Source organism: Callospermophilus lateralis, chromosome 6 (genome assembly GCF_048772815.1).
Source record: "Callospermophilus lateralis isolate mCalLat2 chromosome 6, mCalLat2.hap1, whole genome shotgun sequence".
Classification (NCBI taxonomy): domain Eukaryota; kingdom Metazoa; phylum Chordata; class Mammalia; order Rodentia; family Sciuridae; genus Callospermophilus; species Callospermophilus lateralis.
The window spans coordinates 38,735,845-38,763,106 of NC_135310.1; the positions used below are offsets into that span (position 1 = coordinate 38,735,845).

At 33.9% G+C, this 27,262-nt stretch overlaps 1 protein-coding gene across 1 annotated transcript in view; it reads right to left on the reverse strand.

Annotated features, from left to right (window-relative positions):
- Positions 1–381: 381 nt before the first annotated feature.
- The window catches only part of Rspo3 (R-spondin 3), a 76,460-nt gene continuing 49,579 nt past the window's right edge, over positions 382–27,262 (reverse strand). Inside the window, exon 5 of the mRNA XM_076859756.2 lies at positions 382–1,573. Within this exon, the coding sequence (XP_076715871.2) occupies positions 1,380–1,573 (194 nt within the window). The 3' untranslated portion in view covers positions 382–1,379. The remainder of the gene's footprint in view (positions 1,574–27,262) is intronic.

The following is a 27,262-nucleotide window of genomic DNA, read 5'->3' on the forward strand; positions in this document are numbered from 1 at the left end:
AGAAAAGGTTAAAGACTGAAGGTGCAGGAGAAAAACAACATGTAGGAAAAGATGCTCATTTCTAGGCAAAGAAGAGGGATCAGTGAGACCATTTTGGTAGGCTCATGTGGCCAAAACTAATTGGGTTGGTTTATTAAGAAAGAAAAATTGAATAAGTATTTCCTAATACCCTGTCAGTAAGTCTCCACTGGCTCAGATAAAGGTGGATGTAAAGAGAAAACACTGAGAGACATTATATTCTTTGGATTACGCAGGTCACAGTTTCTCTGATTTGGCAGAATTCTCAAGTCTATGAGTAACGACGACTCAATAAAACCAACGATAAAACAAAGTGAACTAAACTTTAAAAACTATGAACAAATATATTTATTGTGGTGGCTTTCTCCCCTACTAGATACACCTTGTTAGAAAGTAGTATCCCTTTTAGTTCCAGGTGGACCATTAAGCAGGTAATAAAATCATTTTTTCCCTCATTGAGAGGGAAAGAAAACACATGACTTTGCAAACGTGTCATATTCTCCTTGCTCTATTTTTTTTGTTTGTTTTCTATGACATCAGAGTTTTCTTCTAATAAGTATGATTTTGTTTTTGGAAGAAAGTTACAGGCACATGTTTACAGACTTATATAATCCAAGGGGTAGCAGAGGCTAAACCACACAGTGCTGACACAGATTGGAGACCTGTTCCAGGAGATCACAACCCTTCACAGTTTGGGAGAGCAAAAAAGTAATCTCCAGTTCTATATTTCTTCCACATTTTGCCTTCCTCCAATCCCATACAGTATATTTATCTCTGGTATGCACTCTCATGTTTCTTGCAGAAGTACAGGATGCGGACAATAGAAATAATCTTAAAACAGTTGTTTCTGTAATGATAGATCCTATGATTCCAAATGCCAGGCCCTAATACTGAGTGAGCGTTCTCTAGATTTCCTGAACAAAAAACCCACATTGTCTCAGAACATTGTTTTTCTCCCCCTGATCTTTTCTTTGTTTTCAAGGGATATGGCATCTTTGAATTTTCAGAATTATCTTCTGCTTCTTAAAACAATAGCTCCAAAAATATTTTTATAGGGAAAAGAGGCTTCTTCTCCAGATATCTTCATTACATTAATGATAACTTATTGATAATAATGGACAAAATTTTCTTGTGTTTTAAAAATGCTTAGAAGCATGTAAGATAACCATTCATAAGTATCCCTTCTTTGAACTTTTGGCTCTTTGTTGTTAACTATGCTCATATGAAGAATATAGCAACTATTTGCAATGTTGTTTAGACAGAGCAATAACAGATATGTTGTTCTAATGGATAGAACACCTGTCCTGGGCATCTGGCTGAGATAGCAGCATCATGAGTCTACAATAATCTCATGGGACCATCTAGTGAACGGTGCTGACTGATACCGATTTCTGTGTCTTTTCTTGAACTTTTCGCTTCTTCTGCTGCGGTTTGTCTTTGTTTTCTCGTTGTTCTGGGGTTTCTCTACTGGATTCTAGACCTTTGTTGTCAGGGAGAGCTTCCTTACTTTCTTCTTTATTAAGTTTTTTCCTTTTCCTCTCTCTTCCTTTTTTCCCTGAAATGAAAGGACACTCCTTTAAAAATTACGTTTAATTATGTTCCACTAGGTTATTCTAAGTTTTAAAAAAATGCCTCATGTTTCACTTGAGCATGGCATATCATACCCATCGAAAGCAAATATCTACTCTTTACATCCTTCATTCAAATACTTTTTTAAGTCCTTGCAATATTCCCAACAATGTAAACATGAAATGCACATACAATATAATGACACAACTAGTTTGAACGCTACAGAATTCTATTCCTATAGGTTTGAGGTTTATTTAACAGATTACTTATGTATAATTAATAAATAGAAAATTTCAAATATATTTCTTACCATCTAAAATATTTACTAATATAAATATTTTATCTAGCTCCTCTTTAAGGTATCATTTTGTATTCAGAATTTTTCAAGTAACATTTACATATTTGCAATCTGACAAGATATTTGCAAGCCCTCCAGGAAGAGAATTGATTATCATAACAAATATGGAAATAATTAGTGATGAGTACAGGATAAATTGTACATTTTATTAACACAAATATCTGTATTTTGAAATCAATTTATATTTCAATTTCTTTATGTGTTAGGGTACTATAGATAACTTTTCAATAATCCTGTGGTATAGGCTAAAAGGGCAGGGATTTTTTTTTTATTTCTATTGACCAAATAAGTAGGTATTTATTGGATATATACTAGATTCCCTGGAGACTCTGGACGTTGAACTGGATTTGAAGCATAGATTTATTTATTCAGATTCAGATTGTGAAGTATTTTTCACAAACAGTCTTTTTTCATGTGGGAAGGCATATTGTAGCCAACATGGCACCAGGGTGAAGAACTGAATTTTATTCCACTGACATTATAAAACCTCTGAGAATTTTACAGACAGCAATTTAATCAAATTATATGAGCCTGACACCTAATTAGATGTATTGCTTTCATTTCTTTCTGAAAAGTGAGTTAACTAAAGTTCTACTATGCAAACATTTTTTATGTTTAATCAACAGTGGAATGCTTTTAGTAACATTCACTAACACATATATATCAAGGAGAAATTACTTATACTCAATTCAGTATCATAGTAAATGAAAACTAGGAACCAAGTATCCCTCAATGTGCAACAAATTCTGAATGTGTAGCCTTGTACACTGGGACATGTAAAATTTAAAGTCAGTCTGTCTATAATAAGTAACTCTGGACTAGTTATTTTGGAAAAATTATTTGCATGAGAAAACCAAAGAATTTTCATGTTCTGAAACAAACTGCAAAGATTGAATTCAGTGGTTTGGCCCTTCTTTTTCTGAGCTCTAGTTACCAAGTCCTAGGGAGCAGTGTTATTAATATTGCATACATATCCTAGGCCAATAGTCTCCTTGGATTAATGATTTTATGCCATAACTAGCTTTGTCAGGAGATTATATTTACAAAACCTTCCAATTACTTTTATGAAAACTTTTCTTGTTGGGCTCAACATAACACATCTCTACATTTTGAACTCCAGAATAGTTAATAAAAATGAGAATTCAGATAGGGGTAAAGCAAAAATAATATTATTTGAGGTATATAGAGATCAACAAAAATACTAGAGTCAATTATCACTTCTAAGTGGAACTACTTATCCACAAATTTGCCATTTCTATTATTCTTTTCACTGTAAAGAATATTGCTATGTTGGTGAGATTTCTATCTACCAACAGAATCCAGAGCCTCTTTTTCATGCTAGATTTAATGACTACATATTTGATTGACTTGAACATGGTCTTGAACTAAACAGAGAAAATTGGAGAGTAAATTTAAAGTAAAATTACTTCCTGAATATGCAGCATAATTTAAACTTTATAAAGCTACACAAACTGAAAAAGAGAAATGCTAGTTTTCATAGGAGGTACTTGGTTTTCAGAAGGAGATGTGGCAAAGGTTGGATTACATAATATTTCCATTTTGAACATATTTTGGAGGTGTTCAAGTTCAGCTCTGAAAAAACTGTGAATGAAAATCATTCCAAAGTTTCATAAAAATTACTGACCCTAAACAAAATGTTATTTTTATGGAAATTATCCAGAAGTTCAGTGTTTGACATTGTTCTCTTGATGATGATCCAACATCTTACAGCTGTTATCCCAACCATAGTGTTTTAGAAACTTAAGAAATATATTGTTTCTTTCTTGGTTACAGATTGATTTATGTGTTTTTAGCCACTTTTGACAATATGCTCAACTTGCAGAGCATTTCTGTTTATTAGCAAGCTGATATGATTATTTCTTAAGACAGGCAGAAACATTTTTGGAAGTATCTTGAAACTCACTATTATAGCTTTATTACCCAAGGAAAAACTATTTAGTCTGGGCAGTGAGTGAAAGGGGAGGATCTGGTGAAGTAACAGGAAACTAACACATTGTACACTTTTGCTGCCCAAGAGAGGGTGATTGTGCAATAGAAAAAATGGGATTATTATTATTTTTTTTACAGACCATGTGTTAGTGGTTGGAAATGCTAACTACCCCTCTGCATAAATAATATATTTTCCTCCTATCCAAGAAATAAAATAGAAATGCAAAAGAGTGACTGTAGTCCATTAAAAATCATGTGCGATTTAGGGTGATTTTGTAAGGTTTTCATTAAAGGAGACTTCTTTTTCTATTTTTGTGACTCGATGACTTTTCATTGATGTGGTTAATAGTTATTCTATGACTTAAAAAAAACATTTCTGCAAATTAAGCCTTCCAGTAATAAAAAAATCCACCATGTACGTGTTTTGAAACTATGTGTGTAGAGTGCACAGACACATGTGTGCCTGAACTGGATTGTGCAGTTATACAATGTATAACAGAATGTTCATCTCTCCTTGGCGTTCCAGTCATGAGGGTGACAAGGATTCTCTCCTCATGAATAGATTACCACTGTTATGGGGGTGGGTTTTTTAGGAATGAGTTTCTGATAAAAAGGATGAGTTTCACCAATTTCGTCATACACATGCTCTTTTGTCTTTCCATCATGTTGTGATGTAGTTTCCTAGTTCCCACAAGAAGTCTTTTTATCAGATGCTGGTGCCATGCTCTTGGATTTCTCCACTTCCAGAACCATGAATCAAGTAATCTTCTATTCTTTATAACTTACCCCGTCTATGATATTCTGTTATAGCATCAGCAAATGGACTAAGACAGTCCTTGTAGGGAAACACTATGGTGTAAGATTTAAGAACACTGTCTTTAGAGTCAGAAAAACGCTGTGTTCAAATTCTAAGTCTGCCACCAATAGTTGGGTGACCTTTGGCAAGTTTCTGATATTTCTCAGGATGAATTGATATTTCAACTATGAATAATCATTATTACCTGCTAAACTTTGTAAGAATTAAATGAGGTGTTTGTAGAACAGTTGATTAATATGTGCCTGAACTACTAATCATCAGACAAATGGAAGTTGAAATTATTAACTCATTATATAAACATGAATTTAGCCCCTACTTCATGTCAAAAATATGCTAAAACCTGGAGATACAAATGAGATATGGAGATCAACACATTAGTCACACACCAATGCCAAAATAGAGACAGGCAAAATATCTATTTGGAACACAAAGTGGAGGGAGAGCATTAAACTCTTCCAACAGAGACTGAAAAGGGTGAGATGATATTCCAGTTGAGCTTTAAAAACATGTCATGAGTTTTCAGACTAATAAAGTAGAAAGGCAATCCAGGCAGTGAACAATATAACAGCATGAAGGCATGCAAGGACAGTGGAGAACTAGAAGTAGACTTCCTCCATTTGATCAGAGTCTATATATAGGATATTACTGAGAGGCCTGGAAAGATATACAGGGCTCAATTACCAAGTTGGGAATTTTTCCTGAGAACCAATGGCACTGGAGAAGGGCAAATATCAGAATCTGAGAACAGGACAGAGTTTTGATGGTTCTGTGACTGGTTTATAAAAGACCAATGGAATATGCTAATATGTGACTTTGTTTCCTTTACAGAAAACTGATCTAAGATATTTGAATCCATTGAGGGAATATTTTCAGGGGCTGATATTTATATTTGAGCCTTAACTTTTGAAAGAGTAGCTAAAATCTCTGTGCAGACAATGACGCCATTATTATTTATGTTGCATACTACCATTACATAAGTGAATGGATAATAGACATTTTTGAGCCTTTGAAATTATTCTATTTTTTTAATATTTTTTTTAGTTGTAGTTGAACACAGTACCTTTATTTTATTTGTTTATTTTATGTGGTGCTGAGGATTGAACCCAGGGCCTCGCATATGCTAGGCAAGCACTCTACCGCTGAGCCACAACCCCAGCCCCTGAAATTATTGTATTAATACAAGCATATACAAGCTTTTATATAAGCACTTTCTAAAACCTTTTACAGACCAGGCTCCAAACAGATATGACTTAAAAATACAGATTCCTTGGAGATTGTGATGTGTAAGTTTCAGTTTGTTCTGATTGTATTCACATTAAGAACTATATTTGTAGAACAGTAGGAATACCCATTTTCCTTGAATAGATACAATTAAAGTTTATTTAAAATTACATGGTTACTCATTTTAATTACTTTTCCTAGTGGATATTTTCCTAATGGATAGTAAATTTGATTTACTATCCTCACTAATTTTTAGGGAAACTTTTCTAATTAGGTACATTTGAATAGGCACCCAGTTATGATATGAAAATCTTTGCAGAATTTTTCTTTACCAATTTTCTGTTAAAATGCAAATATGAGCAGAAAAGAATAAACATATAAAAATAACAAAGAGATAAGAAAATGATCCTGATTTATTTTTCCCAAGATATGTTTAAATTCCAAGTGAAAATACAAACCTTAGAAAATTTTCAATATCCTTTTAAACATAATGGTTATTAATAAAAGGGATGCCTTCCATAGAATGAGAAATCTAATTCATTTATCAAGAATTACTTAAATTATGAATGTGAATTAGTGATGTTTAGAAATGATCTGTCCATAGTGTTTTAAAGGGCTTCTTGGTGAAGTTCCTACAAAGTGTCACTAAGGGGAGCCGTTGAGCTTTAAGCGGTTACACTTCCCAAGATAAACTAGGTTATGATTTTTTTCCCCAAAGCTAAAAATGTATCCCACATTCTAGACTGAGGACTGAATGATTCTATGACTCCAACCATTCAAATAAATATCCAATTTAAAAGAAAAATTTCCTTTCTGTCCTTTACTTGTAAAATGAAATTCAATTGGAAGTCCATGGCTTTCAGCCTTCCAAAAAGCACAAATGGTGGGGAAAGGGGTTCATCTGATGATTTTTAAATATGGAGCTGGCCTTGGTTTTTATATAGACAGGATAAAAATTTGAACAGTCCTTCTTTTTAATTAATATATCACTGTAGAAAAGTTGCAAGAGAAGGGATTTACTACAGTATTTTTTTTTTTTTTTAAATAGCAATGATGATCTGTTATGTAGATACATATTTAAAGGTTTTTGAACTGTGGGCTATATAAACACAGGACAGCCTGACCCAGTGGTGAAAGACACAGCTGAAAGTCATCAAGGCCAAATGTCCTTCTCAGTTATATTACTACCCAGCATTTTGACTTGAGAAACATATCCAAACTTTTTGCTCTTTTTATGTTTGCTTTTTTTTTTTAATAAAATAGATACACCCTTTGCCATAATTCTAAGAAATGTAGTAAAAATATCAAAGATTAGATGTCTCCTTCTCCTCCTTTTTCTTTCTTTCTTTTGTTCTTTTTTTTTTTTTTTTTTTTTTAATAGGCAAACACTTCATTTCTCCCAATTGGAATTTATGGCTACCTGAATTATTTGTTCTCTTACTTTGTATGTGATTAAATTCTATTGTTTTCTATTTAACTTCTAAGATGTTTTTGATTAATTATTTGAAGAACAATAATTCTCCTGGTGTGGTAGTCCACACCTGTAATCCCAGCTACTTGGGAGGTTGAGGCATCAGAATTGCAATTTCAAAGCCAATCTCAGCAACTTAGAGAGGCCCTGAGCAATTCAGCAAGAATCTGTCTTAAAAAAGTGTGTGTGGTGTCCAGGGGAGGGTGCTGAGGAAGTGAATCAGTGGTTAACTTCCCTGAGCGCAATCCCTGGTACCAGAAAAAAAAAAAATTAAATATTCAACTTATTATATACTCTCCTACAAGTTGTTAATTTAGGACATTATCTTTAACTTATTTTTTGCAAAGATAGATCTGATCTTTAAATTTGTTAAGATTGGAGTTGTATTTTGTCACCATTTGGGGAAAAAAAGTCAATTTAAGAGATGCCATCTATTTATATCATGTTATTCTGGGAATTCAGAAGCGAGAGGACACTTATTATAAAACACTGAATGTACATTTTAGAAGGAAGAGAGTTAAACCTAAGCTTCTTAGCATGGCTTTCATGATTCTTGTCCCGGGTAACCTGTCCCCACTTGCTTCCTCAACCACTCTGCTGCCATCACACTTCTCCTCCTAGGCTCCCTGCACTTCCTCCACCACGATATCAACTGATGATATCTATCTGCTACATTTAATTAGAATATAGTCTCTAGAATCCTTTGTCCTAACTCAGACTCAGTGTTTAATTCTCTGGCCACATCACCTCTTCAAGGAAGCCTTCCTTGGTCTAAGTCTTTCTAGGTTAGGTTATTACATTTCTCTTTTCTGAGCACTCAGCCCCCAATTAGGATCCTGCTGCACTAATCAAGATGAAGATGACTTTGGTAGTCTGTTTCTTAAAACAGTAATAATAATAATCACTAAAATTTGATGGAGCACTTCTATATGCCAGACACATTTCTAAGTAAGAGTGCTATGTCTATAAGCTCTAATCTTACCCCCATTTTGCCAATGAGGAAATTGGGGCTCTTAACCATGGTCCCTTTCTGTTTCTGTGGTATTTCTCATCCTTGTTTTATTTCACACTCAAGTTACACTGAGTAGAAAAAGTGAGGCAAGGCAATTGTCCAGATGTGGACTAACTTTTTTTTTTTTAATATTTATTTTTTAGTTGTAGCTGGACACAATACATTTATTTATTTATTTATTTAATGTAGTGCTGAGGATCGAACCCAGGGCCTCTCATGTGCTAGGTGAGCACTCTACCACTGAGCCATAGTCCCAGCCCCAAGTGGACTAACTTTTAAACAGAGAGTTTTCTTAAATTCAAAGTTTGCAGCCAACTTATATAACCTCTTAAAATTTGAATTTCCTGGGCAGCAAGTTGCTTATCAGAACCTGAGGGAATTTTGGAATAGATATTTTGTTACCTCATTTAGTTACCTCCCTCTCTTTCCTCTTATTTTTCAATGCTACAAGTCTAATTATTTTTTAGTATTTTTATTTTTATTTATTTATTTTTAATTTTTTTATTAGTTGATCAGAACAATTTTTTAGTATTTTTATTCCTCCTAACACATAGAGGTACAGTATATATTTAATTTTGAATTTATTAATACAGCAGTCTCTACTTCTCTGCAGGGAATGTGTTTCGAGACTCCCAGAGGATGTCTGAAACCATGTACTGAACCCTATATAAAATCCTACAAACACGATGGTTTTCTGTTGTTTACCTTACCACGAGGAAGTTTAACTTGTAAATTAAGCACAGATTAACAATAATAGAAGAGTTATAACAATATAATAATAACAAAGTTCCATGAATGTGGCCTCTGTCTCTTCTTCCAGTTGTTTCACTGTATTGTGCTAACCCTCCTTGTGATGTAAGATGATGTATCCAGAGATGGAGTGAGGTGAATGACAGTATCCTGATGCATTGTGAGACTGGTATGGGAACACAAACACTGCATACCAGGGTCCCTGAGAGGGTGGCTTAACAGACTGGCAGGCAGGTGTGGATAAAAGAAACTTAAAAAAACCATGAATATGTTGGGCAAAAGGATGATTCATGTCCTGAGTGTTTGGAGCAGGACACAGTGAGACTCCATCATGCTGCTTAGCATGGCCCAGAATTTGTTTACTTCTGGACTTTTTCATTTAATATATTTGGATTGTAATTGACTGTGGATAACAGACCACAGGAAGTGAAACCTTGGATAAGAGGAGAGACTACTGTATAAAATATCATTTACATCTAATTTAGAAACATTATTTTATCATTAAGCTATCATTGCATTTTTTGAAACCCCAATGAAATTATCAAATGTTTTTATATTCTGTCATACTTAATACCAAAAATGAGGAAAAGAACTATGCAGATCTTTGCTTTAAAAATCCCATTGAGTTTTGAATATAGTCCTATTATATATAAATCATTTCATCTTATAGCAAACATCATAAATGTTAATAAAATCACATTTTTTTAGAATCTATAGTTTTATTGTCTGCTTTAAGCAATAGTTTTGCTTTGTTTTGTTTTGGGGGGATTTTTTTTGCAGTTTTTACCCCCATGCTCAGAAATTTTTAATTTTGGCTCTATGGACTGACAAGTTTCTATGAGCCTTTCACCCAATAAACTCCCTCCCACCTCTTGACTTCCCCCTGCTGTGAACCCAAGGCTGGATCATTGTTTGCATTAAAAAGGGACATTGGAGTCCAGAAGTAACTTTTAAAGATAATGAATACTGCATACTAGTATGTCTTCCTTCAGTAAGTAATCAGTCTTAAAAACAATTAAAAATACATACTGGAGAAAGCTCCCAAAGATTTTTTAAAGCTATTTACAATATTTAAAATGTACTTATTTTAAAAGTATAGGGTGTCCTGCACTTATTGTATAATATTTTAAAAACACAACAATAGTATAGCAATTTATATTAAATAAATATTTTAAATTTATCATTCTTTAATAAGGGATTATTTCTCTTGAATAACTGCTTTACATTTAAAAGTTGATTAAAAATAAGCAATTTCAATGTTTCTTTTTTTTTGGTGTAAAAGTTCTTAACTTTTAAATTCTATCCACCAAATTAGGTTAGATCAAACAACTTGGAAACAGAATCAGATTAATTTACATGTTGAAATTCCATTAATTTACATGTTGAAATCCCATTAATTTACATGTTGAAAATTTCTTGATCTAGACACTTTTGCTTAACACATTTTGAACTAGATGTTGGATCTCAAACAATACTATCTATTGGATAAACATGTAAATTTATTCTGATTCTCACTTGATGTAAAAGAGTGTGTTACAATCCAATTTTTGTTCTTTTGCCATGAAATTCTGACTACTTTATAAAGTGAATATTATTATTCCCTAAAAAGTGACCTGCAGAGAATATTTCGATTGTTTCACATACTATTTATAAACTTAAAATGTGGGGATTTTACTGCTTATCTTCAGAAACTTAGAGAATGCTATGGCTGAGTTCTAATATTTCAAAGGCCTTAAAAATGTATTTGGAAACACTACTCAAAATTTTTCCTACTCAAAATTTTCATTTGGAGCCCTCCTAGTGACTAGGGAGGCTGAAGCAGGAGGTTCACAAATTCAAGTCTAGCTTGGGCAGCTTAATGTGACCCTGTCTCAAAATAAAAAATAAAAAGGGCTGGGATGTAGCTCAGTGGTAAAACACTTCTGGATTCAATCCCTCATACTGCAAAAAAAAAAAAAAAAAAAAAACCAAACAAAAACTTCCCATTTGGACTGTATCTTCTCAAAGTATTAGTAACTGTCTCAAAAATGAACAGATGTGCTCATCTTTCTTTGTAACACACATATTCTACTTAGTCTCCTTCACAACATCCATTCTGGCTTTAGCTTACACTTAGTATCTCAACCTAGAGAATACCTGTGAATCTATGGAATGTTTATGACAAATACAAATGTCACTCGGTATCCATGGGGGTGGGTTACAGGACCTCCATGAACACCAAAATCCCTGGAAGTTCCAGTGTCTCATATAAAATAGCATAGTATTTATAAATAACCTATGCACATCCTGCCATATTCTTTACATCATCTCTAGATTACCTATAATACCTAATACAGTGCAAATGCCATGTCAATAATTTGCATGCTACATTTAAGGAATAATGACAAGAAAACAATTCTGTATAGTTCAGTAGAAATAAAAATTTTTCCCCAATATTTTCAGCCCAAAGTTGGTTGAGCTCTTGAATGTGGAACTATGGATACAGAAACATGACGGTCTTTTTTTTTTTTTTTTTCATATTACACTTTAGAAAATTCTCTCAGTAGGTTAAACAACAAAAACCAGTGAAAGGACCTCTTTGAAAATTCCTATCATACACATATTGCCAGACTGAAAGTACATAAATATTATCACCTATGAGTTTTCCTATAAACCAGAATACATAATAATCATACCAGTGATCCCTTTGAGAAATCTGGAAAATTTTTCTCTTTATTAATGGACTACAATTAATTACTTTAAAAAAACTTTTCACTTTCTTTATGATGAAGTAAGTTTGATTAATGTTGTTTTGATTTAAAATTTAAATGTAACCACTTTATTTAATATATCACTACACAACAACTAAGTTGAAAGTGCTGCTTACAGTATAGATTGCTTTGAAAATATAAATTTTCTAAAGAATTTGCTACTATGAATTTTAATTTTCTTCCTCTAAATTTTTCTGAGTTGACTCTCATGCTCACATTCAATAACTGTACTCAAGTAACAATAAAAATCACATAAATTAACTGGGGTTCAGTGGTACACCACTGGAATTCCAGTTGTTCTGAGGCTGAGGCAAGAGGATGACAAGTTCAAGGCCAACCTCAGCACTTTAGCAACACCCTTTCTCAAACGAAAAAAATAAAAGGAGCTGGGGAATATAGCTCTGTGGTAAAATTCCCCTAGGTTCGATCTCTAGTATTGCAAAAAGAAAACAAAAGTGCTTAAATTTGTTGACTTTTCTAATGCACTTACCTCAGAAAATCAGAAAATGAAATTGTATCAATATTTGATTCTAAAGGTTAATGTGTTTAAAAATTTTTTTTCTTTTATCTGTACATGTTCCTCTCATGAAGAAGTACATTGAGTTTTCATGGAATATTTAGAGTAAAAATGATATTTGAGTTTCCCTATTTTTCTTTGCTTGAAATGGATGTTCTGGAATATCCTCATGGTTAATGTCCACCAAAAGAAAATCTCTTTCATTGTTTTGTTTTTTTTTTTTTTTTTAAAGAGAATCACTAAGCCAAGAGCATTGTCTTCATCTTTGATGAAATATAGCTTTCCAATTAGCAGGAAAGGCCTTCATTTCAAAAGGCTGAACAGAATGCTACTTGAAAATTCATTCCAGCTGGGTAAATTGAAGAACTGAAACAATTCCAAAGAAAGAATATTCTCTGGGCATTTATCATTTGATTTTCATTTGGATAAATTTCCATTTCCTCCAAGAATTTGTTTCAGAATTTTGTTCTTCTGAGACAGAAAAGAAAGTGTTGATAGCCATGTTTGACTGTATTGTACTTCTTCCCTTACCCCAATTATCTGCTCAGTTGTATTTACAAGAGGGATTGGCTTCACACTTGCCGACATGTTTGCAATAACTGACCATACAAGAAACCTTGATGTTACTCCACTGTCTTTCATCATTTTATGCACTAGTTAATTCTGATGTTAAATTCTCATTTGACCACAGCCCACTCTTTTTTGGGGGGCATTTTATTCTTCTATGGGGAAAAATAATGTAACTCTAATCACAAGGGGAGAAACAATTACTAAGTCAATTATATAATTTAGTGTGCTGTTCTATGGTATTTTAGCTAAAGATATCCACACTTTTGTAGCTGTTTTTAATGTTTTTAGCTATTTATTGACTACCTATGTGAAGCTAATTTATAAATGTACCTTCAATACAATTTAAAATGCTTTTTGCTTTGCATCAGTATTTTTTTTTCTTTTCCTTTACTGCACACCATTTCAAACCGTTACTATAACTAGCTTGAAAAACATGAGTGGGGATGTACCTCAGTGATAGAAAACCTGTGTGGCATGCAAGAGGACCTGAGTTCAATCCCAAGCGTCACAGACAAACAAACCACCAAGAAAACTTTACTCAGTCTCTATTAAAGTTCTTAATACTTTAGTTTGATTCCTAATGTAAATAAAGTCATACGGGGTATATTTCACCAATAACAGATAATGCAGATAGTTTCCCTACTGTTTCTTCCTTTCTATGGGATGAGACAAATCTATGCTTTAAATTATAAATACTTCCCATATTCATTTCCATATCAGCAACAGGGCTCCTTGTATTTCTTCATCAATAGGGGTACACATACTTGAGTGCAACACAAGTGCCTCAATTTCTTTAAAATATTTTAGCAGTTGGATGTTCACTGATTTAGAAATATCCCCCATTTAGTTAAGGAAGATTAGTAAGATTTTACTATATCACATTTACAGGTTTTCACCATACTTTGTCTATCACTGTATTTATGAATGTTAGATTGAGGGAGAGTTGGAAGAATAGACACATGTGCAACAAATGTGTGTGTGTGTGTGTGTGTGTGTGTGTGTGTGTGTGTGTGTGTATTTGCACATATTTATTTATAGGTCCTTTCTTACCACAGATGGAAAATTGTTCTTATTTTTGGTGTGGATTTTAAAATATGAATTCCAAGACAGACTATTTTCCAATTTAATTTTTAATAACCCTAAAAGGAAATGTGTCCTCTTTTGAAGAGTGCTTCAGAAATTTGAGGATTTGAATGATGAGATTTCTCTAGGTTATATGACTTTTATCTTTTTATCAGTCATTTTTTCCATAAACTAAATTAATATGTACCCTCTTTCTTTTCTTTTTTCTTTCTTTCTTTCTTTTTCTTTTTTTTCTTTTTTTTTGCGGTGCTGGGGATTGAACCCCAGGGCCTTGTGCATGCAAGGCAAGCACTCTACCAAATGAACTATATCCCCAGCCCTCCTCTTTATTTTTCTCTACAAACCTTCAAAATATTTCAGGAAAATGAAATATTGTCCTCCAATAAGCATCTGATTGATTCAAAAGAAATAAAGGAATTACTTTCATTCTTTGTATACTCAACCTATATGGGGCCTTTCCCTCCCAACTTGATTGACATTATCCTTAGGAGTCCAATTTCCCTAGTACTTTCTTATGACTAACTAGGGTATTTCCCATTGTTTTGACAAACTCTGTGAATTGCAATATGTGTTTGCTAAATTAAAATCTATATTTTTTGTCATGTGTCAAGGTGATATTAAATTTACTTCCTGTATTTTCATATTATTATGAATTACTGCATAATAAAATAACAGTTGTAAATACAATGGACTTACTCCTTACAGAAATTAAACTTTAATTACCAGTCATCTGTTAAAATATTGAAAAAGGAAATACAAGTCACAGGACAGGTCATTTAGGGGTAGGATAGATGGACAGTAATTTCAGCTTCTGGCAGTGGGTTCCTGGCCTATTTGCATGATTTTATGCAGAAGGGGATGCTTATAAAGCACATATGCTTGATTCCTTGGTACATACTACTACTGTGACTCAAAAATTTATGGTAGCTCCAATTTTCTATTTGGCAAAAACCTTCATACAATAGCTACTCAATAAATATATGTTGACTACACCAAAGAAAAAGATAAATAATGTCCCCTTTCTTGATGTCATGGCTACTACTCAATTTGGGGGAGAGTTAAAAACAGGCATAGAAAGTTTTGGTCTTACTCTTTCCTATGCAAATATTCTTTGATTACCCAGTGTCCCAAACAACTTGTCTTAATAAGCCCCATTTATTATTATGAAGTCTTCAGCCAGTAAGCCAGTTATTTTCCAAGATTGACTTCAAGTGGCTACAGCCTAATCCAGAGATATAGTCTTAGGTAAATCATTCTGGCCAGTCATAATCTAGTATAGTATCTTGGGACCAAGTCAGTGATAGCGATGAGTAACTAGAGAACCCTAAAGTGCCCTAAGGCTGTGTCAAGAAGAGGCTTAGAGTCCAGGTTGCAACAGAAAGGTGATAGGGGATTCTACTCTCTTCTAGTCTGAGAAAGGGAAGACTCAGGGATTTGAAAGCTCTCAATGTTTCTGAGGTTGGGGGCATGGGCCAGAGTCCATCTCCCAGCCAAGAGCTGGGAAACAGTGACCTAAGAAAAAAGTGTCTGAGATGGTTTGGAAAAAAAGAGTCAGAGCAATAGAAAGGGGAAAGGGAGGAGGAGAGGCAGGGACTTTGGGCGATTGTGAGAAGCTGAAAGATGCCAAAACAACTTTTTCTTTCTTGAATTATCTTCTATAGCAGCATAAATGATGCTTTATTTGGTGTAGTTGGGAATGTAGTCTTCTTTTAAAGTCCTGAAATATGATCCTGGCCCATCTTGCCCCAATCTTGGGGCTTTTGTATACTCCTTTGAAGTGGCACTACATAGTCTCAGAAGCCTGACTTCCCCTTGAATTTTGAATGACTGTGGCTTTTACTGTAATCCATTGAATTTTGCTTTCAACGGAATGCCCCCCAAAGGAAGGACTATTGGATAGTATGATGAAACTTCCATGTAGAGGATGCAGCAAGGGCAGCAGATGGCATGTGTAATGCAGTCAATGGGGACAGAGAAAGTCCTGGGAAAAACCGAAGCAAATAAGCTGAGAACTAAAGAAAACGTGAAAATATCTAAAGGAACAAACCCCATCTTATGGGATCTCCAGAAAAAATGGAGTATTTGTTGTTTAATTGAAGTATCTAAGAACCAAATAAAATGATCTTGGGAATAAGAGGGCTGAATAAAATAGACAAATATAGTTTTAAAAGGATAATAGGTTTTGATAAGCCTTGTTTTTGTTTTTATTTTCTGAGCAAAGTGAACAGCTTCCATCTGTGCCTTAAGACCATGTTATTGTAGAAAAGAGGATCGTATGTAAGCCTATCCCTTATGGCAGAGAATTTTTGTGAGAAAAGGTACTAGTCAGGATATGATTAAAAAGAGTAGGGAATAAAATTATTGAAGGAGAGTGGAAGTAAGATTTGTAGACTTGTTCCTCTGCAATGCTGGGGTTTTGGGGGAAAGGAAAAATAATCCTTTCTTCTTCATTATACCTTGTCCAAACTTAACCAAACACATCTTTGGGCCCAACAAACTCTGTAGAATGTTTTAAGCTGCATAAGACTTGAGGAATTAAGTACAAAATGTTTCCTGGGCAGACCTGCTGAGTAGGAACAGTTTGGGTGTGGGTGTGTGCGTCTGCCATAATAAACAGAACATAATATAGTGGCTTCTAAAATATTAGCAAATATTTCAGACATCACTGAATGACTTCTGATTTTTGCACCACTGCTTATAACAGCTGGAAAGAAGTTGTATCCTTTATCTATCTAGGCTAATGTATTTAACTTTATTTATACATGGGTTACAGGATTCATATATTTTACTATACTACTTTTAGCTATTGAGAATCGCCCCTTTAAGGTACATTTTGAAGGCTGCCTCTTTATCAGATCTTCCCTGATCATTCTCCAGCAGGTAAAGAGGGATAAAGTAAAACAGAGCTGTTATAACCCTGGACTGTGAATTTAGAAAGATCTGAATCTAATTTTCTGCCAAGCCATTTAGTTATCATCTATCTTTGGGGATATTACTTAAACCCTCAAGACTTCATCTTTTAAAATGTGTTCCTAAAAAAGCATGGCATTGGGGTTGGGGTTGTGGCTCAGAGGTACAGCACTCACCTACCATGCGTGAATCTCTGGGTTTGATCCTCAGCACCACATAAAAATAAAATAAAAGTAAAGATATTGTGTTCACCTATAACTAAAAAATAAATATTTTTTAAAAAGCATGGCATTAAATTTAAAAAAATCTGAAAGAGGTATCAGGAACTGTGCATTTTAAACTAGTTATATTTTTTTAATCAGTAATTTGACCTTAAGTAAAGCACCCTTTGTGTTTCTGTTGCCTCATCTGTAAGATAGAATTGATAAATTCTTATTGTTCTCTTAATTTGGGGTAGGTGTTAGAAACCAGTGATATATAAATACTAGGAAATATAAAGAATTATTTAAATTATTATTTAATTTAATATTGGTCTCTATGAAACTACAAAACAGCTGAATGAATAAAGCAAGCCACCTTTGAAAAGACATCAGCCTTTATCTGCTTCCAGTAAAATCTCAGCAGGAGAATTTAATTCCCTTTAGACTTCTGGTAAAAGAGCCCACTCAAGTCTACCTGCCTTAGGAAATTATAAAACATTTTACCTCTTGCATCTCTTTTAAATGAGTCATTTCATCTGTTCTCATTTAGCCCACTCAAGTCTACCTGCCTTAGGAAATTATAAAACATTTTACCTCTTGCATCTCTTTTAAATGAGTCATTTCATCTGTCCTCATTTAGTTAAAGCATCTCTAATATCCAGACTGTATTTTTGCAAAATCTAGATCACTGGTTTTGTGTGTATATGTGTATGTGTGTGTGCCTGTGTGTGATTCCAAGTATTTTCCACCCTATTTTACAGAGCATTATCTCTTTTAGCAACTAATTTTTGCTTCAGCCACACTATATATCTCACTATTATTTAACTTCATCTTGCTCTTTCCTGCTTTTATGCCTTGGTGAATGATGATTCTCAATGGAAAGTTCCTCTCCCCTTCTTTAGCTGGAAAAATTCTACTTGGCCTTCAAGATCCAATAATAATTTACCTCCTCTGTCTCCTGAGGACACATTAATCTATTCTGCCTTTGTCTGCACTCAACTTTCCCATGAAATTATGAACTTCCAAATGAGTCTTGCACATATTGGTACATCTTTCTTGTTTTCACTTCTAGTATCTAGTACAGTTCCTGGTGTATAGTAGCTACTCTACACCCAGCATGGAGTGGTTTCCTGTACATAAAAATCAAATAAAAGAATGGACAGACAATGTTCCACACCAGACTCATGCAAAGCAAGATGAGTGGTGTATCACAAGGCTTAAATAATAATACAAATAAATCATTCTATTCATTAAAAACAAATTTTCTAGTAGTACAAGTCATTTAATGGGCTTTACTTTCTCATTGATATAATTATATTTCTTTGTCTCTTGATGTCAATCGAGGTAAGGGAATATTTGCTTTCAGTTATGTTATGATAAAGTAAATGAAATGATTTTATATGAGGTATGGTATCAATGCATCATCCAGCTGGGAGCAAGAGGTTGCAAGGCTCACTCATGGTACCATCACATCCAGCTTCCAAAATTTCTAGGCTTCAGCTTGACTTCTGACTATTACGCACAGAACATTATGCATAAGTCAGCAATGTAAAATTTAGTCACATTTTTGTACACCATGTTACAAGAAAAATTAACTTTTCTTTTAAAGTCAGTGAAAAATAGAGAATAAACAGAGTAATAAAAGAGCTGGGCAGATTCAGTTGACTCAATCAACAAGTCTCAAGAAGAAAATTACTATAAGCAACCACTTCAAAAATATGAGCAATGCCAGTTAATGTTTATCCTTGTCTTGGTAACCATTCTTACCCAGGGTCCATTAAGAAAATATTATGCAAATTGAGACCCCTTCAAATTTCTAAGAAACATGACCTTTTTTTTCTGAAACAGTCCTATAAAATAATAACAACCCATGCCTTAGTCACAGGAGCTTGTGAATATGTTACAATACAGGACAAGAGGGAATTAAGAATGGAGAGTAGGCTGATCTTGCAATGGAGAGGTTATCTGAAATTATTCAGAAATGAATTATCTATTTATTTAGATAAGTTTTTTTTTTAAATTAATTTTTATTGTAGGTTGTTCAAAACATTACATAGTTCTTGATATATCATATTTCACACTTTGATTCAATTAGATAAGTTTTCAAAAGGAGAGGAGGTAGAAGGGAGGTTCAGAGAGGTACCATGTGAAAAGGAGTTAATCTACTATGTCTGGCTTTGAAGGTAGAAGAGGGGACCATGAGCCAAGAAATATGGGCAGACCTTAAAATCTGGAAAAAGCAAGTTTCTCACTAGAACCTACAGAAACATAACCTGCTGCCATCTTGATTTTAGCCTGGTAAAATCTGGTTGGGACTCCTGGCCTACAGAACTGTTAGACAATAAATCTGTGATGTTTAAAACACTATGTTTTTGATCACTTATGACTACAGTAGAAAATGAACACAAGCCCGACTTTGAGGTGGGTTTCTCATATTTCAGTTCACATATGCCAAAAGTGGTTTTAGAGACAACTGTCCCATTACTCACATGCTCCAGGGCAAACTATATAAGATCATCTTGGTGATGAACACCACCTAACTTGTCTACACACACTATTAGAACAAAAGAGCCTTATTTTCCTTTTTGCAAACTTTGTTCCAGTAAATTTGGAGAAATGGAATTTATTGATGATCAAATGGAAAATCATAAATCAAAGGCAGCTAAACATTAGAAAAAAACAATATCCTGATTTTTATAATTACCAGTTCATACCTCTATGCTTAATCTAGTTTTTAGGAGGAGCAAAATGATCTGATTGAGTATTAAATTGTGAATAAGGTAGTGTAGCACACTTGGGTACTCTCTGCCTTATTTTTCCATATATGGTGGATATCTTTTCATGTCAATTTGTGAACAAGAATTCCTATTAAGCAGAAATTCATCTGGACTATATCAACTGCAAGATCAGCTTTAAGACAAATGAAAGAATGTGAAAACAGGGAGATTCCTTAAGAATGAAATTATGCCTTCCCCCATCGCCCACACCAGTGTGGTTACAGAACTATGGGGAATTTATCCCAGAGTTTTCACTACTCTCAGTGTTCACTGCTTCAGTTCTTCCTATCAGAACCTCCTGAGATTAGAAAGTTGTGCCCTTTTCAGAGACTTTTTTCAGCTGATGAAGGCTTCTGAGTTAGCCAGGAATCAACATGGGATGCTGTACTATGTCAGAGCTGCATGTTTAGTCTGCCTTCCTAGAAATAATCAAGAAAAGTTATACGTGAAAAGACACAGATGCTCCTTTCTCAGCAATATTTTCATACTTTTGAAGTGTAATATAAAAAGCTAAGTACAGACCTAGAAGAATATATGTGTATTTTAAATATCCATTTATTTTTATTGATTTCATTTGTAAAAGTTCACTACAAGGCAGTAAGTTTATATCATGGTTCTTTGAAAATTGATATTTATTCTACTATGTATCCTGACTTATTACCAAGCATATTTGTAGCACGAAGAAGATTTTTATTTGCCAGACTCCCAATTATTTTAGGAAAACCTTTGAAGAGGTACCTAAAACTATTTTGTCCCAAATTCAGTCATTCAGTTATCATTTATTTTCATGATTATGAAAAAATAGAACTGGTGTTAAAGCTGCTGTAAAATGTATATCCTGTTTTAGTAATTAGGAAGCTTGTGTGTAGAGCTTAGAGAATCTGAGTTGTCTGTGATGTTACTGGTTGCTGTCTAGCCCAAAAAATGTAAAATGTTTTCCCCTGTCAACTACAATACATAACGTATTATTTAAAAATATATATTGTGTAATGAAGTATAATTAGAACATTTCAATATTTTAACTTTTTATAATCAATCATCCTGTCAGTTGGATGCACAGCCACATTAGTATTTAATGAACATGAAGCTCATTTCCATACTCATTTCTAAAATAGAAATGAATCAAAGCAGGACTATATCCCACAGATTATAAAGCCAATACTAATGTGATAAAAGTTATTTTGCCATTCTCTTTTTGAAATCACAATAGAACTCCAAAAATAAAAAAAGAGAAAAATTTGTAAGTCCACTATTTGGCTCTCTTTGACTCCCTTCTCTGGATAGCATTTACAATTGACTTTTGAGGAAAAACAAACACATGTGTAAAACAAAAGTTTGGCTTCTTGCTAGTCCTTTCCTCCTTTGTCTTTCAACTCTTTTACTCATGCTATGAAAAGAGAGAAAGTAGACATAAATCTTTTCAATTGACATTTTTCAAAACTTCAATTCTTGTTTCACCATTTTAACTTTGTTTTTCTGTTCTTACTGTTGACCCCTATAGTACGTGACACACTGTGCTTATACCTTATCACAAATTCTGAATACAGAAAGAAGTTCTTGTGATCAGCACTTATTACTGGCCTGGAACATCTGGTGCCAACCTCAAATCTATTCCAGATTACACTTGGATCTATGTTTTTTCCGACCGGGGCACCACCCTCTGCTGTCTGAGGGTCAAATATGTAGCTCCTGCCTGTGTAGATGACCAGTTGGTTTCCAGGAGTCAGAACCTCCCAGTTGATGGCAACCAGATAAATGTGCCTCTTCTGTACAGCTGAGATATGGAATTGCAACTGGCAAATGCTTGGTACACTCTGGTAACTTAAAAGACTAGGAATTCACATTTCTGACATTTAAGAAGATTTTAGTCTCATTGGCTTTTTGTCAAGAATTGGGTAACATGTTATAGTTTTTGATGATTTGTTGGTTGTTATTCTTTTAAATTCCCAAGGAATGAGCAAAATGCCCAGTGGGAACTTTGAAGTGAGCTTTAGATTTAGCAGTCACTTTCAGGAGCCATTAGCCATGGCACATTACAATAAAAGTCCCAAAGGCAGGCCATTCTTGGGTCAGAATCTCTCGAGTTAGAGGAAGACCTAACACTAGGGAAGAAACAAGTTCAAAAGAACTTTTGGCTTAAAATGTAAGATTTGAGAATCTCAGTATAATGGGGGAAAAACAGATAGTATTTATTGAAAATCAATTTTCTGCACACAGAATCATAAGGACTATCAAGAGTGTAACTTAATCTACAAGGAATGACAGGCAACACTTTCTTCAGCAGTTTGGAGCAGGTACCACCTGAGTCAAATGAAGAGCACTCTGACTTTTATTTTGAAGTTAAGTTAACACACAAACCCTAGAGTAGAATATTTCTTCTTTAAAGTTTATCTTGAACTTTTTCATTGTACAAACCCTGGATTATCCTAAATGGATCTTAAATTACTTTCTGATGACACCTGAGATAAAGTGCCTTTTTTTTTTTCTTTCTCCACATCAAAACCCATGGGGCTCTTTTAAAAGGTTACTCTCCATACCTGTTTATAAATGGGATTTTAGAATTCAAAGGAGCCAATAAGAAGAAGCGAGTATTTTAGATCTATTCACAAAAAAGGAAATAGCAAGTTCCTTGATGTTGGAGCTCCCACCCCTTCTGTTACAGGCCAGTACTCCGACTTCCTTTTTTGCTTAGTCATTGCTGTAACTCCCACTCTGCGATTAATTGCGTGACCCTGGAGATGAATGATCTTCCACTTAATCTTAGCCAATGCAATCTGGACAACCTCAGGTTTGGTGAGGCTCCTCTTGGGTGGTTGTCATTTGTTTTAAGAACATTAAAAGTATCTCATAAATCTATATTTATTTTATTGGTGAGTAATCTACTGTAATTAAATATGAAATGCTAAAAACAATGTTAAGGTAAAACTGGGGTCACAAACCTCTTTTTATGGTTGTTTCATGGCTGCAAAAATACTCTGGAATTCGCTTTTGTCTTTATGTCTGGATCTGTTTAACATTACAGAACATCCAACAGCATCTCATGTTCAGATGAGTACTTTGTGTTTTAAAATAATAAGAGATTATTTTTTATGATGAATATTAAATGCTTATGAGTAAACAGCTTACCACGCTTCCACTTACAAAACTGGGAATTTGGTAAACCAGTATTATATCCAGGTTTGATCTATTCTTCCTTGCTTTCACATTGAGACATGCAGAAATCAGGCTGGATAATAACAAAATTAGCTAAAGTTCATGAATTTGGAATTGATGATTTAGAAGGGACTCTGGCAATTGTGCTAAAATCGATGTTTGCAAGACTGTCAGGAAAAAAAAGAAGAATTTGTTACACAGACTATAGTTGAAACAAATAATTGTTTTAAGGGTACTTAAATGATTAAAAACGATGATTTTTTTTTAGTACTTATTGAAAAAATATCATATTATCCAGATAGTATTATTTGGTAACTGGAGCTGTCACCTACCCAACTTTCACCTGGCAGTGAAAGACTTGCCGAGGCACTCCTAGAAAGTGGTACAAGTGTGTCTTTTTTTTTTTTTTTAAATATTTTATTAGTTGTTTATGGACCTTTATTTATTTATATGTGGTGCTGAGGATCAAACCCAGTGTCTCACACATGCTAGGCAAGTACTCTACCACTGAGCTACAACCCCAGTCCCACAAGTGTGTCTTTTAAACATTTTATGTAATTCAGCCTAAAAAAAATAGAATTACCCATTTTCTGTGTTTTGTAATAGTCAGGAAGATGCATACATACTCTTCTCAAAATAATAACTAAATAATGTGCATTGGGACTCTGTCTTCAATAAAGGAAGTCTATGTTCTAAGTTAAACAAATGAATAAAGCAAAACAAGTGGGAAAACCAAAGATAAGGGAGATTAAAGGGAAGATATAGGAATATCTCCCACTCCCACCTGACAAATCAGTAACTTATTTTGGGGAAGTGCATATGTTGGAGGACAAATGAATTATTCAATGTGAAAGAATGAGGTGAGCATCAAGTGTTTTTGAGCATTGGTGACTATGTTTCCAGCTCTATGGCTCCCTGCATACTACTTCTACTGATTTTATTAAGTATCTGTGCAGACTTATATACTTAAACTGAGGAAAATGGAGCAAGATTAGTTTTTTTCTAATGGCTCTAGAGAATATGGTGGAAGTGAGGTTAACCCTCAAAGGTATTATTTTGTTGCTATTAGACCATGGCATAGAAGCAGTTTTTTAAAAAAATGTATCTATTACCCTGATTTCTCACATTCCATTTTTTTTATGATTTCTTCACACTTTTGGTCTTCTGATGGAAACATAGCTACTGTTTTAAAACTATACTAAATGAAGTGTTTATGAAAAAATACATAGGCAATGTTGAAATAGCAACCACAACTTTGTTCTTATTTCTATTAGGCCAAGCTTGAATGTGCAAATCTATAATTATATTTCAAGTGGTTTAGAAAGCTTAATAGACCACTAGTAGGTTTTTACCACATCTTAATTCTGAAAATCTGTATATAATTTAAAGGAAACATATCCATGTGTTTATGACTAATTTGCTATTAAGCCTATTTTCTGAGCTCAATTTCATGTCTAAAAAGTATTTAAAAGGCTCTTTAAATTTGTAAGCCTTTCCTAAAGCAAAATATCACAAATATATATGGCATTAGAAATGAACTGGTGTTTGACAACCTAAAGGCTATAAATATAAATAATACTACTAAAGGAAAATATATTTTTTGCAAATAAATAGCTTACTCTCTCAATGCCAGTTTCCCTTGTTTCCAACATTAAGCTATGATATTCTAGGAGAAATTTTGCATCATTTCCCAAGCCTCAATCTCTCGTGCCTTGAGCAGATGTCTACAGCAATTGAGAGCAGCATGTGATTTTTCCATACAGTGGTGTGTTCCCAGAGAACAACCCAAAAGTCATGCTGCATCTGCTCCATTTGCACATGCACATTGTGTTCTTTCTTGGAACTCTACCCACTCAGGGTTTACTTCATGCTGAGAAGCCTCCTGGGGTGAGAACTTTGCTCCATGTTTGGCATGTCCACTGATTCACATAACATTTAGGAGTCCATATATGCTTCTAATTTGAGTAGAAAATTCCCACTTTTGAATACACATTTTAGTAAATTTTACTTCATTTCTTCAATGTTGCTTAATAGTAGCTGGATGCATTATTAACCTTCATAACCTTTTAAAACAGCAGATGCGGATTTTTATTAGGACTTATATTTAAGCAAAGCTCTGTGAAAATTGCACAAAATATTTACAGCCTGAAGGTCACTGACAGTGTCTTTGTTTAGACAACATGATATTGCCAATGCAACCATTTACTGCACTTGACTATGATATTGGTAATTTATGAAAATTCTCTGGCTTTTGAACACTAGCATGATTCAAGGCAAAAGGCGAATTACTGGCTAATTTGTTTATTAAATTCAAGTTTGTTTTTTTGAACAACAGATTGGTTGTAAAACAGAAAGACTAAGCAAATTTGTGGTAGAAATTTGATGTTTTCAATTTTATCAGCACTAATAACAATAAGAAATAAAGGTTAATGTTCACCGGCATGTGTGATAGGTATAGTTCAAAAAGAGCAGACAGACGCAAATAAATGGTAATCCTGAGCATGTGGGAAAAGATCCAGGTTCTAGTTATGTCTGCCTCGCCTAAATACGCACTGACATTCATAAGATATTATGTCTTCTTTTCAGCCACAGTTATTTGAAATCATACTGAACAGAGTCAGGTCTGGATTTTAGTCCAGTGTCTACCACTAACTTTGTGTTTTTAAGTCAACAACTCATACACAAAGCTTCGATTTCCTCATCTTTGAAAGGGGACTGATAATGGTCATGCATACATGTCTGGAATATTTAAAGGACTGAGATAACTACACAAATTGCCAAGACTTAAATAAGCAATTGGAAAGAATCTATGTTAATGAATATGATTATAGTTAAGGGATATGGTTGAACAATGATGACACCAGCAAATTATTATCCCACCTTTTATTTTTCTGCATGATTTTGAATCCATGTGAATTTTCCCTGGGAAAACATTTTACATGCCCTGGAATAGCTATTTCATTTTTACTTTAAATGTCTTATCAGGTTCCCAGAATTATATAACCAGCTAACAGAACTACCTTGTATTGTTTAGTGTACAGAGGTGCATAAATGCCTATCAATGGTAACATTTAGGATTTAAAACTAATTTAGCAATTGCATATTATTTTTTTAAAGTTTCTATTGAAAACTGTATGTTAAACAGTTTTGTTTCATATTTTGAGATTAATAGCTAAATGTGTACAAATATGGGCATTTTACACAGAACTCAGCAGCTGCAAATGTGTTTATATGTGTAAAACAGATACACAATACACACACATTTATAAAATGATCCATTAGCCTCTTCTGTAGAGAGATGTAGACTTTAAAACAGGGATGTTAGTTTAAAGAAATAGAGTTTTGTGGCAACCCACTATTGAATATGATAAAATAAAAATACTGCTATATTTCCTTTATAAATTTACGTGTTTGCAGTTAAAGGATTGTGTCTCACATGCTGGCAGCTTTATTCTTTTCAACATTGCAATACATATATTCACATCTTTGGTATTAAACTAACTTTAAAAAAATTTTAGTATCGCACACACATTTTTAGTTAAACAATAAACATCTGTCATCTGCCATTTATTAATATTAATTAAAAATGGTCAGTAGCTCATGGGATCCAACTCCAGCAGCTGAGATTTTTCTAAATCTGACCTTCTTAGAATTTATGTAAAAAGTGTTCAGAGTAGTTCTCCTAAGGCCCTAAGCAATTTAAGGCCAGTTTGCAACCTAATGTTTTAGATTATGTATTTAGCAATCAAAACAGGATGGACGGATGACAGAAATTCTGTAAAAACCATAATGCCAGCAGATTCCATGGAACAAATAATGAGATGCTCAAAATGACATAGAGCCACACATTAAAAATTACTATAAGTTCATGTGATTGATTGATATATGTGTTAGGAGTGTTTTTCCATAGTTTTCATGCTTTAGATGACAAATGTGGAAGGGTCATTTCCTATAAGTTTGCATAAATGAATATAAACTTGAGGAGAAGACCCAAAACCAAATAAACACAAAGCCTAGAATATTAGCCTATCCTGAGAGAGCTACTTTTCATAGCTGCTCACGTCCTGCCACTGTACCACATACTACAGCTACAGCAGAATGGACTCTAAGACATCTGAAATAACCTCTGCTCAATG